This window comes from Erythranthe guttata, chromosome 4 (assembly GCF_056151865.1).
Source record: "Erythranthe guttata isolate IM_541 chromosome 4, IM_541, whole genome shotgun sequence".
In the NCBI taxonomy this organism is placed as follows: Eukaryota; Viridiplantae; Streptophyta; class Magnoliopsida; order Lamiales; family Phrymaceae; genus Erythranthe; species Erythranthe guttata.
In genome coordinates, this window is record NC_142536.1 from 16,569,522 (window position 1) to 16,587,367 (window position 17,846).

At 34.8% G+C, this 17,846-nt stretch overlaps 5 protein-coding genes across 5 annotated transcripts; 4 read left to right on the plus strand and 1 right to left on the minus strand.

The window, feature by feature from the left end:
* Positions 1–441: 441 nt before the first annotated feature.
* Positions 442–4,706, minus strand: GH9C1 (glycosyl hydrolase 9C1). Its single transcript, XM_088817024.1, has 11 exons — positions 4,410–4,706; positions 4,092–4,304; positions 3,416–3,616; positions 3,224–3,310; positions 2,956–3,120; positions 2,731–2,854; positions 2,440–2,603; positions 1,809–2,136; positions 1,663–1,716; positions 1,010–1,054; positions 442–927 (listed from the first exon to the last, which is right to left on the minus strand). Exons 1-11 carry the CDS (start codon positions 4,617–4,619, stop codon positions 638–640), a joined length of 1,881 nt encoding a protein of 626 aa, XP_088673150.1. The 5' UTR covers positions 4,620–4,706; the 3' UTR covers positions 442–637.
* Positions 4,707–5,749: 1,043 nt separating this feature from the next.
* LOC105966787 (phytyl ester synthase 2, chloroplastic) lies at positions 5,750–11,643 on the plus strand. The gene is made up of 13 exons (XM_012991369.2): positions 5,750–6,266; positions 7,586–7,637; positions 7,753–7,808; positions 7,896–8,054; positions 8,155–8,241; positions 8,339–8,438; positions 8,554–8,662; positions 8,780–8,910; positions 8,987–9,359; positions 10,306–10,419; positions 10,946–11,031; positions 11,174–11,283; positions 11,380–11,643. The coding sequence occupies exons 1-13, from the start codon at positions 5,975–5,977 to the stop codon at positions 11,568–11,570; spliced, it is 1,860 nt and encodes a 619-aa protein (XP_012846823.2). The 5' UTR covers positions 5,750–5,974; the 3' UTR covers positions 11,571–11,643.
* A 1,770-nt stretch (positions 11,644–13,413) lies between these two features.
* LOC148771283 (metalloendoproteinase 1-like) lies at positions 13,414–13,980 on the plus strand. Its single transcript, XM_088817571.1, has one exon. The coding sequence runs from the start codon at positions 13,414–13,416 to the stop codon at positions 13,978–13,980; it is 567 nt and encodes a 188-aa protein (XP_088673697.1).
* A 740-nt stretch (positions 13,981–14,720) lies between these two features.
* LOC105966779 (metalloendoproteinase 1-MMP-like) lies at positions 14,721–15,497 on the plus strand. The gene has a single exon (XM_012991362.2). The coding sequence runs from the start codon at positions 14,721–14,723 to the stop codon at positions 15,495–15,497; it is 777 nt and encodes a 258-aa protein (XP_012846816.2).
* A 719-nt stretch (positions 15,498–16,216) lies between these two features.
* Positions 16,217–17,119, plus strand: LOC105966780 (metalloendoproteinase 1-MMP). The gene has a single exon (XM_012991363.2). It carries the CDS (start codon positions 16,217–16,219, stop codon positions 17,117–17,119), a length of 903 nt encoding a protein of 300 aa, XP_012846817.2.
* Positions 17,120–17,846: the final 727 nt, after the last annotated feature.

Consider the following 17,846-nt stretch of genomic DNA (forward strand, 5'->3'; position numbering starts at 1 on the left):
AATGACAACAAAAAGAGCTATTAGTGACAATAAAAAAGATGTTGTCACTTAATGTGTGCATTAAATGACAACTTTTGCATTTGTCACAATTGGGGTGTGCTAGTGCAACTTTTTCTTGTAGTGAAATTGGCTGATCATATCTTCGTAACCAAACAAGGGATTGAGATCTAAAATGACTAATGAAAGAATCTATCTTCAAGGGCTAGTAATTACTATGGTTGTTTTGATCCCAAAAGTTTGATCCAAAATTCCAAATGTACATGTGCATATAAATTGCATTTGAATTAGTAGTATTTACTGAGTGTTCATTGCTAAATATCTATTATAGAAGACAATTCATCTTGGTTAATTGTTAATTGAGGCTCAGTATATAATAATGCAATAAACCCTGTTTTAATATCAGAAAATTCCTCAACCAAAACAAAAAACAGCACACAGAGGTTTGATATAATCACATGAAAAATCATATATGTATCATTGTTAATATTATATATCAAGCACCTGTCACATTTTTTCATGATATATATATATCAAATTATACAACAACCAATAAAAAAAAGATATAATTAAATTCGACAAAAAAGATCATACGACATCAAATTCGTTTTACGTACGCACTAGATCTCTTGTTAATCGATTAATGGTAGTTTTGAATAGAAATCTTGGCTTGAGCACCGCCTTGGATATATACGAAAGTGCACTCGGAAGACGGCTCCAACACTTTAAGCCACTCGGGAAGTTCGTACGTGTTCTTCTCTTGCGTTGGGCTGAGCCCCCACAGCGATCCGGTGAGGCTGTCGAAGTGGAGCCTCAACTGCGTGATCGGCTTTTGCGAGACGTTCTTGATTATCACCTTGTGCCGGTAGTAAGTTTCCGTGCCGACGGTCCATGTGCTCGTTATCGAGTGGAGGAATTCGACAGGGGCAGCTGTTGCATCAAATAGTATACCGTTATTTTTCGTATATGTTTTTATTTTTTTATTTTTATTTTTATTTTGTTTCTTCCTTACCTGGTTTTGTTTTCGGAGATGGTGTGTAAGTCTTGGGTGATGGACCTGCAAGATTTCGAGGTGTTAGAAAATTTCTTCGAAAATTGGGACTTTTTTTATGACAATATAATGCTATAAAAATTGACAGGATTGGATGTATCGGATCAGAATCAGTATTTTCATTTTTAAAGAAAAAGAAATTGACGAAGAGAAAAATCGATTATGATCTCAAAAGTTTTTCACCAAAATTAGAAATCAGAATTTCGGAAAGTGGAATGAGAAATATTTGGAAATTTCGAGTTTGATATATATAAAAAAATATATAGTAATATGATACATTTTATAATAACATTAATATTATTGACTTGTTTTCTTCTTTAAAATAAAATTGGAACTTTTGAAATTATTTTTGGAAAATCAAAATCGGACCAGGTATCGAAATTTATAAAAAAAGATATAAAATTCCGATTACGGTTCATTTTTTATTATATTTAAAAAAACAAGGAAATTGAAAATTTGGAAAACAAATAACTATATAAATTCCAAATTTGAAAATTATTGATAGAAATCGACATTATTTAAAAATTCCGTTCCAATTTCGACAATTGGATCATGTGACAAGAAACATAGTTGATTAATGAGAATTCCCACAACAAGATAACATAATTACAAACCTTGTGGTTTGTGGTAAGGAGCAGAAGAATTGGGGGATCCTGGATTATAGGGACCTGAAAATAAATACAAACAATATTAATCCATGATTTAAATTTCAACATTTAATCCAAATTTTCATGTTATATATTCTTCACATATTTATTACCTGCAGGCAATCTGTGCAATCTGGAGAAGAGTCCAACAAGAGGGGCAGTGCCGGAAATAGTCGGCTCGGATTGTTCGTAATTAGACCTACTGTCAAAGTACTCGTCGTTAGCATTTGGTCCTCCCACAAGGGCTCCGTATATAACGTTCGGATCGGCCTCCGCACGTTTGTACCAAGACTCGAATCCCTCCACACATCCAACGGCGGATTTGAGAAGTGAAATCGATGTAATAGAAGCACCTCTATGGTGAACATGCAATGGGTAGCTTTGTCCAAATCCCACCAAATAGCTCATCGATTTCGGATTCTTTCCAAGAATGTAATCGGCCTACACACACATATTTAATATTTTCAATTTTTCTACATTCAATTTTTTTTTCAGAAGCAATGGGGCTATATGCTGGCTCGGCCATTGATGCAAGTAAATATCATAACGAAGAAGTGGACAAATATATACACATATACGGTTAAACCTCTATAAATTAATACAATTGGGATCAGCCAATTTCTATTAATTTAGCGAAATATTTTTTAACACATTGTTTTGAGTCGGGGCCGGGAAAAAAATATTATTGAAACGATGTTACTAATTTATCGGGGTTCTACTGTATGTATGTATATGTGTACATACCTGTGATTTAGCAAAAGTGAGGAGTTCTTGAGGTTGGACTTGAACACTGGGACATTTAACGACACTTTTCGACTTAGCAAGATAATCGGAGTAGACAGCAAGGAGAAACGCAGACGAGGCGGTGTATTGAAGATTGTTCCACTCGCGTACGTAGAGAAGCCCCCCTAATTAATAAAACATTATACCCAAAAATTAGTACAAAAAAAAAATTATACTTAAATCAAAAAAATTAAATGAAGCTAGTAGCTATGTGTTTAAAAAAAATCGACTTCTTTTGGCTATTATACTAACCGGGAGTCATTTTTACGTTGTAGCCATCGTTCTTTTGTAGACAAGCGCAAGCAAAGTAATCGGCTTTCGCTTGATATTGTTGTAGGGTAGCAGTGTATTGCCCACCCGCTCCGTCTAGCAAAATCTACACACCGTATAAAAATTTCCGATTAGTATTTTTTTTTTCGTGTGTCGAAAATATTGCGATTTTTTTTAATAAACGATAAAACGAATTCCGAGATGTACCTTCGAGAGAAGAATTTGAATTCCGGCATATTTGTTGTCCCAAGAGAATTCCTTAACAGCCAATCCAGTTCCACCAAGGGAGACACAGTTGTCAACAACATATTTCAAGAAATACTCATCTTTTGTTGCTCTGTACAACCATGTGGCAGCCCAAAGAAGTTCATCCTAGGTAATATAATTAAATAATTAATTTTAAATATTAGGATAAATAAATAATTTATTTTATATTTGAAGTTAAATAATAAATTAAAAAAAAAATGAAACTCACAGCATAACTAGATGATGTGTAGAATTGCTTGGCATTTCCAATTGACTCATCGTAGAATCCCCTGAATCTATTTGCAAATGAAAATATCTGAAAAAAAAAACAAGAATAAAAATGATATTAATCTATTCATATTTTGTTTTATAGCAATTATATTATATTTAGAAAATAAAATAAAATAAATAGAAGAGTCACCTGTTTTGCATGAACTAGGAGAAGTTCGGAATAGGTGGAATCATAGGGCTTGAAAGCAAGAGAGGCGGCAGCTAGGGCGGCAGCGGTTTCTCCGGCGAGGTCCGATCCCGGATTCTCGGGGTCTAGCTTGTAAGCGGTCCTCGATGTTGTCATATCCTCCGCTCGTTGCCAGCAATAATGATCCGACGCTCCATCTCCCACCTAATTAAACACGTGAATCGACCTTTATTAATCATCATAAACTTGCTAAGACTTACATACTTAATTATCATATAATTTGTAGTAATAGCTCTATTAGATGCTACCGAATATCCACACGTACACAAAATACATACATCCATATAGGTGTGCACTTCAAATTAAACATCAATTCGAACCGTGTAGTTGTGCCCGTAATATTGACCATTGACCAGTATTAAGTGGAATTCAGATGGATCGGATTGGAATTAGCAAATTTGAAAAATTCACAGGGTTTTTTTTTTTTTTTTTCCCGGAAGTGCAAAACTATTTCCATTACGGTTCCATAACAATTTGGATATCGGAATTTCGAAAATTTGCATTAAAAAAAGTGTTTCAATATTGAATTTTTTTGAAACGGAATAGGCGAAATTCAAATTTCCAATTTTTTATAATATAAATACGTAGTAATATTGATATTATAAGTGTAATTTCGTACCTGTCCCCAAAGAACAAAAGGCTTTGGATGCGCTTTGATGAAGTAATCAGTCCCCCATTTGATTGCTTCCAAAGTATGCGCCATTTGGTTAACACTCACCAAATCGCCACTAAAATCAACGGCACTCCACGATAGCATCGTCACCGTAAACGCCATCGGCAATCCGAATTTCACGTGGTCCCCCGCATCGTAGTACCCTCCCACCAAATTCACCTGTCCATGCACAAAGCAAATCGAGATTTCGTAATTACATATTGTTCCAAGAAAAAAAAGATTCATAAAGTACTATTTCTTGTTTTAGTGATTTTACGGATTTACCCCTTGAGCGTAGCCATCGCTAAGGCCGGAATCTCCTCTCCACTTCACGCGTTGGGAGGCGGGTAGTTTGCCGGACCTTTGCGCCTCGAAAAATAAGAGGGTTTTGTCGAGGGCGTCGCCGTAATCGAACGAGTTGACAATTGTTGCCTCGGAGAAAAGAAGGCCGACTAAGAGGATCAAACTAGTGTATGATGGTGATAAGCTAACCATTTTTCTTTTTTGCTTCTTGGTTTTGGTTTTCTTCTATTTTGGAAGTGAAATGCAAATACATATATGTATATATAGATGGATAGATACATATTGAAGTTTGTATGGAATGATGATAATGGAGGAGAAGGGCAAAGGGTGGTAGCCTCCACGTTTATGAGAATTGGAAATAAAAGAAAAAAAGAAATGGAAACCAATGCAAAGATTGAGCTTCCCACGTTGTGTTGACTGTTGATGTTTTTAATGTTATTTAATTTAGGATTTGTTGAGGGGAATATGTATTATGTAATGTGTTATGCTTTTGTTTATGTTTTAATTTGTGTTTGAATTCTCAAATAAAAAAAAAAGTTGTGTTTGAAGAATACAAATTCCATCCCTCAAGTTTTCACCGATTTCACATTTAGTTCCCAATGTTCACACAAAACACATTTGGTGTCTCGTGTTTTAAAAATCTAACATTTTTAGTCGTTTCCGTCGATTTTCAGTTAGTAATAACGGAATCAAGCATGTGCTCAACACTTGCCTTAACTGACGGACTAACTGTAAATGGGAAAAATACAGTTTTCATCCCTCAAGTTTGCACCGATTTCACATTTAGTCCACAGTGTTCACAAAAAACACATTTGATCCTCCATGTTTCTAAAATTCAACATTTTTAGCCTATTTCGTCAATTTTCCGCTAAGATTAACGAAATCAGCGTGTTCCCATCATTGCCTTAAGTGACGGACTGACGGTAAACTAACGAAAATGACGAAAACTGATAAATTATTGAAACATGAGGGACCAAATTTGTTTTTTGTAAACATAGGGGACCATATGCGGAAACAGTGCAACATTGAGGGATGAAAATTGTAATTTTTGCCCCAACGACAAAAAATATTAAATTATTCAAACATGAAAGATCAAATGTATTTTCGTGAGTATATGTGACCACATGTGAAATTAGTACAAACTTATAGGACTCCTCACTTTTACTAGTGAATTGTTTTGTAGTGTCCCTATATTTTTTGTTTTCCTTTGAAGTTGAGTTTAGGCAATCTGTAAATATTTTGGTTTGTTATATTATCAAATGAAATTTTAAAGAACAATCTCTTACTATATTACCGTTGAATTATGAAAAAAAAAGAAAAAAAGAAAAAGAAAAAAATAATGAAAGAAAAATCAACAGGGCTCCCTGTGCAACTAGCACCACAGTATTGTCAGGTAGTGGGGATCGGCTGTTTTTGGATCTCAATAAATTTTGACTGCACAAATATCTATCGATGAATCAGACTATTTAATAATGAAGTGTCCAATTTCTGTATGCTACTCTACGCCTGGAGTACGTACACGTTAGCAGGCAGGCCACTCCCCATCAATGGCGGCAATGGTCGAAAATGGACTTCTCGCCGCCGCTCTCCCGACAGTTCTCCGCCACCGGCAGACAACCCATCGGAGACTCAGTTACCGGCCGACTGGCCGCAGCTCCCCGCGTGTGAGCGGAAGCAGCTTCAAGACGAAGAGCAGTTTGAGCTCGGGAAATTACGCGGAGCAATCGAAGAAGTTGACGGAGCTCGACGGCGGCGGCGGCGGGCCGCCGCGGTGGTTTTCGCCGCTGGAGTGCGGGTGTAGCAGGTCAACAAACTCTCCTCTCTTGCTCTTCTTACCAGGTTTCCTCTCTCATACAACTCTCTCTCTCTCTACTTTTTCTTTTTGATTGAGTACATCGGCAGCTTAATTTGTTGGGTAAATTACACCTACACCCCTGAGGGATGCGTAAATAACTATAAGGTCCATGTGATATCGGTAATTACAATCACTCATGAAACATTGTTAGAAATGGGATAATGCATTGGATTCGTTATTCCGATAGGATTCCAACAGACTATTACTTTTAGTAAGTGGTGGAGACAACATAGAGCTAGGAGGTGACGTGGCTCCCCCAACATTTCTTAAATCACCCATAGCTCTGCGTTGTCTTCAACACTTCCTGGAACTAATAGTCCGTTAGAATTCTATCGGAACGGTGTATCCAATAGATTATCCCGTTACACTTTCTAAACTATGTTTCAAGGGGTGAGTGTAATTACCGATACCACTGGGACCTTAAAGCTATTTTAGCACACCTCATGGGTGTGAGTGTAATTTACTCTAATTTGTAATAGGAAATACTGTCGTCGTCTTATGTTCTTTATTTTTGATTTAGTTCGACCTGTTTAATCGAATGCTATACCGGGTGAATTATACTATCTATACCAATACACATGTATAATTTCATACACGTTTATACAATGGCGAATCCAAGAATTTGTTACACGGTGGACTTAAATTAGGATTTTTTTGTGACAAAAACAGAAAATATGAAAATGAAAAAAGAAGAGAAAATAAAATAATATTTTTTGCATTAATTTGGATTTTGGGTGGCTAATTATTAAAATTGGGATTTTTTTGCATTAATTTATATTCAGGGCGGGCTAGTTACTAAAAATTGGGTGGAGGAAATAGATATATAGGAATAATATAGGGGGGAAATTATAAATTGAGGGTGGACTTGAGTTCACCCTTGCCCAAGGGTGGACTCGCTCGTTTACACACATCCACATGTATATGTGTGTAATTATATGTGTTAATCAAATATGAAAAACTATTCGTGTATTTCATCAGACGTAATGTTGATATCCTGATTTTGAGGGAAAAAAACGACTAGATTTTTTTAAAGTTATAACTTACTAATTGTATGTGTGGGATCATTTCGAAAAATAACACAGTACCTAGTCAAGGAACAAAGTACATCAAATAATTGAAACTTATTGTTATAATTTTGCATGTCGGTGAAATTTTAACATTCTAGTGTTGAAATCGAGACATGTTTTTTGAACACTTGCTTCGTCTACATTTGAGTAGTACTCAGTGATCTTGATGTTATTTATCTTGTTAATTAGATCTGTTAAAAATGTTTTAAGTTTTGATGAAAAAATTAAGGTTTCAGGAATTGATGGCTCTGGACATGGTCTTACGTTGCACTACGAACGGCTTGGAGAGTAAGTTGTTGCATTTAATTTCGAATTCCCGCAAATATGCCGTTTATTTATTTTGATATTTAACTCTAACACTTTGTAATTTATGCTATCCCTTATCTCGTTTCCGTGTGTGAAGGATTTTTGACGTATGGTGTTTGCACATTCCTGTAACGGATCGAACACCCTTGGCAGGTCTCTCTCTCTCTCTCTCTCATATTTTTGCATGTCGATTTTCAAAAAAAATGAAATTATTAATTTTTAATTTGTTTGATCTACTAGACCTAGTGAAGTTAGTTCAGAGTACAGTTAGATCAGAGCATAATCGAGCAGCAAAGAGACCGATATATCTTGTCGGGGAATCTTTTGGAGCATCACTTGCACTAGTTGTTGCTGCTCAAAACCCTGATATCGATCTCGTTCTAATCCTGGCTAATCCAGGTGAGCGGGATTGTGCCGTTTTAAGTTATCCGACCCGTAAAATTTAAGACACATTTTACAATTTTTTGCGATTTTTTATTTTTATATAATCTCGTGGCAGCTACAAGTTTGAGCAAATCCTTGCTGCAAAACGTTGTGCCTTTGTGGGATATAATTGATAAACATCGTTCAATTAGTTCGATACCAGGTTTTCCGTTTTCCTCATTGTTCGAGATTTTTTTTAGTCGAGCGTATTACATTCTTTGGCTTAATTACTAATATTAACTTTATGATGGAATTAACAGTAGAAACAATTCTATGGAAGCTGAATATGATTAACGAGATGCAAAATCATTTGAACTCGAATCTTCGTACCGTCGAGGCTCAGACACTGATACTTAACAGGTTATCGATTCGACTCCCAATCTCAACTTGAAAAAAATAATAAACTAAAATACACCTTTATTTAATTATATTACATATATTCGATCGAAGTTTTGGATTATTATTTCCCATGCAGTGGAAAGGATATTCTTCTGTCGAGCATAACAGAACAAGAAAATCTTCGTAGCGTTCTCAAACGTTGTGAGGTTCGTTCGTTTATCGGCAACGGCGACCCTCTATTCTTGGTAAAGAAAAATATTCATTCGAAATAAAATAAAATAAATAAATATTAACAAAATTAAAATTTCACATAGCTCGTTTAAAAATGCAATAATTTGTTGGTTCGATTTATTTATTTACAGGATGATACTTTTGATTTGGTAGCGGCTATAAAGCGCGCCAGCTATTATCGACGTGGAAGATCCGTTGATTTTATCTCGGATTTCATGCCACCGAGCCCTTCTGAATTTGACATGGTTTATGATCCGTTCAGGTAAATTAAAATACCGATTATCTAATTATATTATTACTCATTAATCACATAAACCGAAAATTAAATGAAACCTCAGATGGATGGATGTGGCTGTGAATCCCGTAATGCTGTCGACTTTGGACAACGGAAAAATTGTCCGAGGACTTTCCGGAATTCCTTCAGAAGGGCCCGTATTATTCGTCGGTAACCACATGATGTTGGCGATGGATCTTGTACCGTTGGTTTCCAAGTTCGTGATCGAGAGGAATATTACGGTCCGCACAATGGCACATCCGTTATATTTTGAACGATTGACCAAGGATGGAAAATTACCAGATTTGTCCTTCTTCGATGTGTTCAGAGTTCTTGGTGCAGTTCCAGTTACAGCAGCTAATATGTATAAACTTTTTAAGTTGAAGTCTCATGTGTTGCTTTTTCCGGGAGGTATACGCGAGGGGTATCATCGGAAGGTATATCCAATCAGCATTTTTTTTTGTCTTGTTTAAAGATTTTTTGGTAAATATCACTTAACCCCCTATGGTTAAAAGCTTTTGCAGATGACCCCCTATGCTCGTAATATCAAACACATAACCCCCTTGTGGTTTATGGGGTAGGTTCCGTTAGTTTTTCCGTCAAACTTAATCGCGTGTGTCAAACTTCAAGGGAGTCATTTGTAAAAATGAAAAGGAAAATGAAACCAGAGGGGGTCATTTGCAAAATTAAATTGCTTTGACGTTTGACACTGGGTTAAGTTTGACGGAAAAACTAAAGAAAACTAACCCATCAATCACGAGAGGGTTATGTGCTGATATTAAAAGTATAAGGGGTTCATTTGCAAAAGCTTGTAACCACATGGGGTTAAATGCTATTTACCCAGGATTTTTTCAAAGACATTTTAGTCTTGGTATTAGTAATCTTGGTAAGGGATCAGACTTTTAGGGGTGGAAGTCGGAATTGTATTTTTAAATCCGTCAGTTCCAATCAGAAAATTTTCGACTTCAAAGTAGATTTTTTTTTTTGTCATTCCGATGTTCGATTATACAGATTTTTGTTATCAGGATTGAAATTAGAAACAAAATTCCTAATTTAATTGAAGGGTATAATAGACTTTACATATTTTCACGGAATATTTTTATAAAAAAAGGCCACGTCTGCAGAGGGTAGAATCTACATTTACGATTCTCATACTTAACTGAAGGGGTATAATATACTTTACACATTTTCTGTTAAAAAACTCACAAGTTAGTCAGAGGGGTTTTTGGTCGTTATTGATAGGTTGGGGTTTTTTTCGTAATTTAGCTTAAATTTTGGAGGGTTTTCCGTAATTTAAGAAAAGTCTTAATTCTGATTCTACCAATCCATCTGATTTTCACCCATAGATCAGACATTTATATATTCAATTCATTGTGGTATCAGGGTGAGGATTACAAATTGATTTGGCCCGTTGAACCGGAGTTTGTTAGAATGGCCGTTAAATTTGGAGCGAAAATTGTACCTTTTGGAGGTGTTGGGGAGGATGATGTTCTTCAAGTAAGTTTCTCCACACTCTCATTTTTTATTTATTTATTTTTTATGGTAAATTACGGTCAACCCCCGAGATAAGGTTAAATTACGAAAAAAACCCTCATGTTTGGGTAGTTACAACCACCCCTCAACTATGAATCTTCTTATACGCATACCCCTATGGTGTGAAATTTAACAAAATCTTCTTGATTTCGTGGAATGTTCTCTAGTTTGTACTCGTTTTGTGCAAAAATGCAGTTGCTGATGCACTATAATCTGATATTTACAAGCCAAACGACACATCTTATGATTATTTTGTTTAAAAACTGGAGAATATAACACAAAATCTAGTAGAAAATCCGGCTAAATTTAACACTGGGTGGACGTATAAGAATATTAGGGGTGGTTGTAACTACCCAAATTTGAGGGGTTTTTGTTAGTAATTTGACACCTCGACTTTTAATTTTGGATTTCCCTTCCTTAATTAGTTTCGAGAGGAATATTGAAAATGCTCATTCTCGCTAATATAAGATGTAACTCTTTTCTTGAGCAGCTGTTGTTAGACTCCGATGATCAAATGAAGATTCCGCCCCTCAAGTCTTTGATAGAAGAACTAACCAACGAAGCCGTTAGGTTAAGGTAAGTAATAATAGTCACTTATATATATACACACACACACACATATATAATTCGACGAAAATGTTTCTATAACATTACCCGCTTTTTTAATTTTTTAGTTTTATTTTATCTAATTTTTTGTTTGGCTGTATCGACAATGCAGGAGCGATGCTGGAGGCGAAGTCGGAAAGCAACTTCTGTACTATCCAATAGTCCTTCCCAAATTGCCCGGTCGCTTTTATTTCCTATTCGGCAAGCCAATCCCGACAGAAGGTAATTAATGGAAACAAGTTTTTTATTCCGATTTAATTTTCCGTCTGCATTAGAGTGATTCGGCTTGCAAATCTTGCTTCGGTGTTATGTTTACAGGAAGGGAGGATATATTGAGAAACAAAGATAAAGCTAAGGAAATGTACTTGGAGATACAAAATGAGATAGATAAATGCATTGGTTATTTGAAGGAGAAACGAAAAAAGGATCCGTACAGGAACCTTTTAGCTCGTTTGCCTTATCAGGGCTTCAACGGCTTCGATTCTCAAGTCCCGACTTTCGACATTTGATCATAATTCTTAAATTGATCTTCCTTTTCAATTTAAGATCAATACAAGAAACAATAATATCGTCACCGGTAAATTCATAAACTAATTCATAAAACTTCAAAAATAAAAATAAATAAATATATCATACGACCATTCACAATTTAGAAAAGTTCGTTGAAATTTGTCATAACACGATTCGAGAATACGGGGAAACATATATAAATCTTCATTAGTCTTAATTAAAAGTAGTTTTCGACTAAATAAGCGAAATGATCTGAGTTACGTTGGTGACATTAAGTAGAATTGCTTAAAGCAAAAATATATAAGCCAAAGCCATATATAATAATTAATATGCATATGATCATAAAATTGTTCAACATAAAGTGCAGAAAATTAAACCTCAAAAAACATCATATATATATATATATATATATATATATATATATATATATATATATATATATATATATATATATATATATATATATATATATATATATATATATATATATTGACTTCAAAAATCAATTCTTAATAAATCAATAAATAAATAACGACTTTATCTCAATGATCAATGGAGATCTTCAATTCAATTAAGAGGAAAATAACATTTATTTATTTTTTCAATTTTTTTAAGGAGGATATTTACTGATTGCCCAATTTCCCTAAACATCATTTATTTTGAACATAGCTATATATACAAAGTGTAAACGTGTATAAAATGCATTCCAATCAACAAGATAACAACTTTATCTCTTAAATTAATAAAAATATATATTATCATCTGAAACAGGCATTTTCTTTTTCTTTTTCTTTTTTATACCATAAAAAAAGAGAGTAAATTCCACTTTCCCCCCTTTACTTTGGCTTGGTATCACTTTATCCCCTTCTACTCTCGATTGCATCGATTATGCCCCCATGTACTTGAAAAATTATCTCAATGTGACCCTCGCTGTTAGTTGTCAGACATTTGACCTTAACACCGTTTGATCTAAGATCTGAAATTACAAAAATGCCACCTCTCCGAGTTTAAATAATTATTTAAAAAAGGACAACGAGAAAACATAGTTCACGACATCACCCACAATTTATTAATTTTTTTTTAATTTTTTTTAAAAATAATTATTTGAATTGGGAGGTGTGGCTTTTTTGTAATTTTCAGACTTAGATCAAACGGTGTTAATGTCAAATGTCTGAAAACTAACGGCGAGTGGCACATTGAGACAATTTTTCAAGTACATGGGGGCAATCGATACAATTGAAAATAGAAAGGGGTAAAGTGATATACAACCAAAGTATAACGGAGGAAAGTGGAATTTACCCTAAAAAAATGGGTCATGAATTAAAAAGAACAAAGTTAGTATTAATAAATTAAAAAAAAACCTTTCTAGTTAAATTATATTTGAATTTATTCACTTTCACTTTATTGTTAGAAGATGGTATAAACGTACTCAAGATAATTTAATTAGTGATAGATTTCAAACAGCCAAATCTAGTGTTATTACATAATTTACCAAGTGATGAAATGTCATTTCAAGTTTTTTCATACATTTTCATCCTCTTTTGTTTACACTCTCAATCAGCACACTCATATCTACATGAATCAAGTAACATCATTTCACCTCCCTTAGATTTTCTTAACCAATTGAGTTTCGGAGTAAGAAAGGGCGATAACGTAAAAGGCGTATACGAACTGAAGAAATATTTATCGTATCTCGGGTACTTTAGTTACAATATTAACGATCAAATTAATCGCGAGCACAAAGATATTTTCGACGACTCCATAGAAATTGCCCTCATAAGATACCAAGAATTTCACGGTCTCAACACCACCGGGTTCGTAGACGCCGACACCATAGCAAAAATGCGACAGCCACGATGTGGCATGCCGGATTTCTCCAACCTTAATAAGAATCAAAACCTCCCGTTTCACATATCGTCTCACTATTCGTTCTTCGAGGGCAATCCTAAGTGGCGTTCGAAAAACCTAAGTTACAGTTTCCATCAGAATGTGAACGATAAAGCTAAACCGGCGCTGGACCGCGCGCTAAACCTATGGGCATCGAAGACACGTTTCACGTTCTACCATACCAAATATTTCAAGCGGGCTAATATTAAGATTAGTTTCGAGAGTGGGGACCACGGTGATGGATATCCATTTGATGGCCAACATGGAATCGTGGCCCACGCCTTTCCGCCACGTGATAGTAGGGTCCACTTCGACGTGCGCCATAATTGGTCTTGGGCCGGTAAGGTAAATGAAAACGACATTGATATGCAAACCGTCGGGCTGCACGAGTTGGGCCATGCCCTTGGGCTTCATCACAGCAAGGTTGTTAAGGCTATAATGTATCCGATTATTTATCGAGGCGTAACAAAGGGTTTGGATAAAGATGATATCGATGGAATCAAGGCTTTGTACCGTTGGTAGGGAGACGCGTTTGGATGCTCGGATTGAAATAATAACGGAATCGTAATTCTGTTAACAAATTGTACATTTTCTATGTATACACATATAAATAATATGATCATTAGAATTCCGAAAATCAGATTAATTTTCTTATTAAACTTTTGCATGTGTGGGCAAAATTTATTTCGACGATGGTTATGCGTAAAAGTTCTAAGCTAAAAAAAAAAGCATTCGGAGAATAATTGTTAATAATTACAACACGAGTACTTTTTTTTTTTTCAATAATCAAAGTAAACACAAGAGTGTTGAATGCAATAAACCAAATAGACATATATATTTGATTTTGAAAAACATATAGATCAAGATAAAAATTATATTTCAAATTTCTTTTAGGCCATACAAGAAATGAGGAATTAAATCATGAACTGAACTTAACCACCTTATTTTTTTCGATTATTTCGTGTGGAAAAAATAGTAAATAAAGTTTTCCAATTAATTATATATCAATAGATATATATACACACACACCTTCACTTTGTTTCAATTAATTTAGCGTTAGACTTCAAACAGTCGAATCAAGTTCAACGAGTGATTTGCATACTCGGTTTTATTACCAATTAAACGAAATGGAATTTAAAGTTTTTTCGTACATTTTCTTCCTCTTTTGTTTACACTCTCACATAGCCCAATCACATCTATATGAATCAAATAACATCATTCCAACGACTCCTTCAACGTTTCTTCACCGATTGAGCGTTGGAATGAGAAAAGGCGATAATGTAAATGGGGTATACGAACTCAAAAAATATTTATCGTATCTTGGGTATCTAAACGACAATAGACACTCCAACGATCAAAATCAGGAGCACAAAAATATTTTCGACGATTCCTTGGAAATTGCCCTCAGAAGATACCAAAAATTTTACGGTCTTAAGACCACCGGATTCTTAGATGCTAGCACCATAACAAATATGCTACAACCACGATGTGGCGTGCCGGATCTCTTCACTAACCCTAATAAAAACCCTCCATTTCACACAATATCTCATTATTCACTTCTCCCGGGTAATCCCAAGTGGTACCGGAAAAATCTCAGTTACAGTTTCGATCGGAACGTTAACCGAGCGGCTAGGGTACCCCTACAACGTGCCTTCAAAGAATGGGAATCGGTGACGCCTTTTAAATTTTACTATATTAAAAATATCAGCCTAGCTGATATTCAAATTAGCTTTGAGAGAGGAGATCATGGCGATGGATATCCCTTTCGGGGCACGATTGATGTGGTGGCCCACACTTTTCCTCCGCCGGATGGTAGGGTCCACTTTGACGCGCACCAAAATTGGTCCTTGGGCGGTAACATAATAAATGGAAACACCATTGATTTGCAAACCGTTGCGCTGCACGAGTTGGGACACGCGCTCGGGCTTGATCATAGCATGATTTTTAAGGCTGTCATGTTCCCGACTATTTATCGAGGTGAGAGAAAAGGAATACATAAAGATGATATCGATGGAATTAAGAAATTGTACAATTTATGAAAGTTATAAGTTTATGCATTAACCAAATTGGTTGAGATTTACAAAATTAAACTAATATTAAAGTTGGGTAAAGTTTATTTATTTTGAATGTATAATCGTTTTTTTTATCATATATTACAATATATATGTGGTATTTCTTAGGTACTCGGCTGTATTTTAATTTTATCTTAGAAAACAAATATTTTGTGAGAATTTATTTTTACAAAGAAAGTAATATTTATTTTTATTTTCAATGAAAATAATTTTCATTTGTCAATATAATGATGTCCAAATATGTTGAAAGGGTGTTAAATGACAACTTTATCTGAAAATTTAAGTATTCACTGAGGTGAATCATTTAATATTTATATTTTCAACAGAAGCGAAGTGATTTTTTTAATTTTATTTCCTAAAAAATAATTATGTTATTTCATATAACATAATTTAAAAATAAAAATACTGTAAGATAAAATAAACTTTTATATTTTGGAGATCTTCAATTAAACTTGAATATTGCCATTTGCCAAGTTTAATTTAGTGGAAAGAGCATTTACTTCCTCCATGGCTATAATATATAGTCCATTAGAAACCTTATCTTTTTCATTCTTTTGTGTGGAAAAAAAAAATTAAATAAAGTTTTCCCATTAATTATATTTAAATTATCCACTTGAAAAAAAAATTCTAGAAGAGACTATATATAAACTCATAAGTTAGCTTTAGACTTCAAACAATTCAATGAAATGACAATTCAAGTTTTTTCCTCCATTTTCTTCCTCTTGTGTTTACACACTCTCATAGTTAAAGCACATCTTCATGAATCGAATAACAACTTTTCGACCCCCTTCGATTTTCTTAACCGATTGAGTGGAGTCGCAAAAGGCGATAATGTGAAAGGAGTACGCGAACTGAAAAACTATTTGTCGTATCTCGGGTATTTGAATCACGATAGCTACCCCAACGATAAAAATAAGGAACATGAAAATATCTTTGACGACTCGTTAGAAATTGCCCTAAAAAAATACCAAGAATTTTACGATCTTAATATTACCGGATTCTTGGATCCTATCACCATAACAAAAATGCGCCAACCTAGATGTGGCATGCCGGACTTCTTCATCCCGAATAAAACTACTCCCCCATTTCACACAAGGTCTTACTATACTTTTCTTCGGGATAGTCCCAAATGGTATAAGAAAAATCTCAGTTACAGTTTCGATTGGAACGTTCTAGAAGGAGCTAAACAACCGTTGGAGCACGCGCTCAAACAATGGGCATCGGCTACGCCTTTCAAGTTTCATTACGTTAAAATTTTCCGGAAAGCTGACATTAAGTTTAGCTTCATGAGTGGGGATCACGACGACGGACATCCGTTCGTGGGGTCTTCCACCGGCATGGCCCACAGCTTTCCGCCTCCAGACGGGAGGATCCACTTCGACGTGCATCGAAAATGGGCTTGGGTCCATAAGAAAAACGCATACGACATGCAAACCGTTGGGCTGCATGAGTTGGGCCATGCACTCGGGCTTGATCACAGCACGATTTTTAAGGCGGTCATGTATCCGATTATTTATCCGGGTGAAAGAAAAGGATTGCATAAAGATGACATTGATGGAATCAAGGCTTTGTACAAGAAAATATTTTGATTTTTTTTTCTTGTTTTTTTATGGAAAAAAATAAAACATTAAATAAAGTTTTCCAATTACATGTGTTTCATTTTATCCAATTTCACTTTGTTGTTAGATCAAGAGGGCATAAATCGCAGCTAGCTTACACCTGAACAAACAATCAAATCGAGTTTATTGAGTTGAATATACACCATTATTATCAAGTAAATTAAATCGCATTTCGAGCTTTTTTCGGCATTTTCTTTCTGTTTTGTTCACACTCTCACATAACCTAAGCACATTCAATTAACAACTTTTTAACGACCTTAGAGTTTCTTAAGAATTGGGTGGAATGAAAAAGGGAGATAATATGAAAGGAATATACGAACTAAAGATATATTTGTCGAATCTCGGGTACTTGGATTACAATGGATACCAAAGCCAAGCCAAGAACACGAAAATACTTTTGACGATTCTTTAGAAATTGCGCTAAGAAAATACCAAGAATTTTACGATCTTAATATTAAAGGATTCTTAGATGCTAAAATTATAATAAAAATGCACCAACCTCGACGTGGGATGCCCGATTTCTCTAACCCTAATAAATCCCTCTTGATTGAGTGTATTGAAACTTATAAAGGCTGCTTGTAAAATTATTATTTGTTAAATAATACTTTTGAGAAAATAAAATATCGAATCTATATATTATATAAAAAGACAATCTATGCCCTCATTGAATGACATGTGTCAAATTCCTATGTCATTT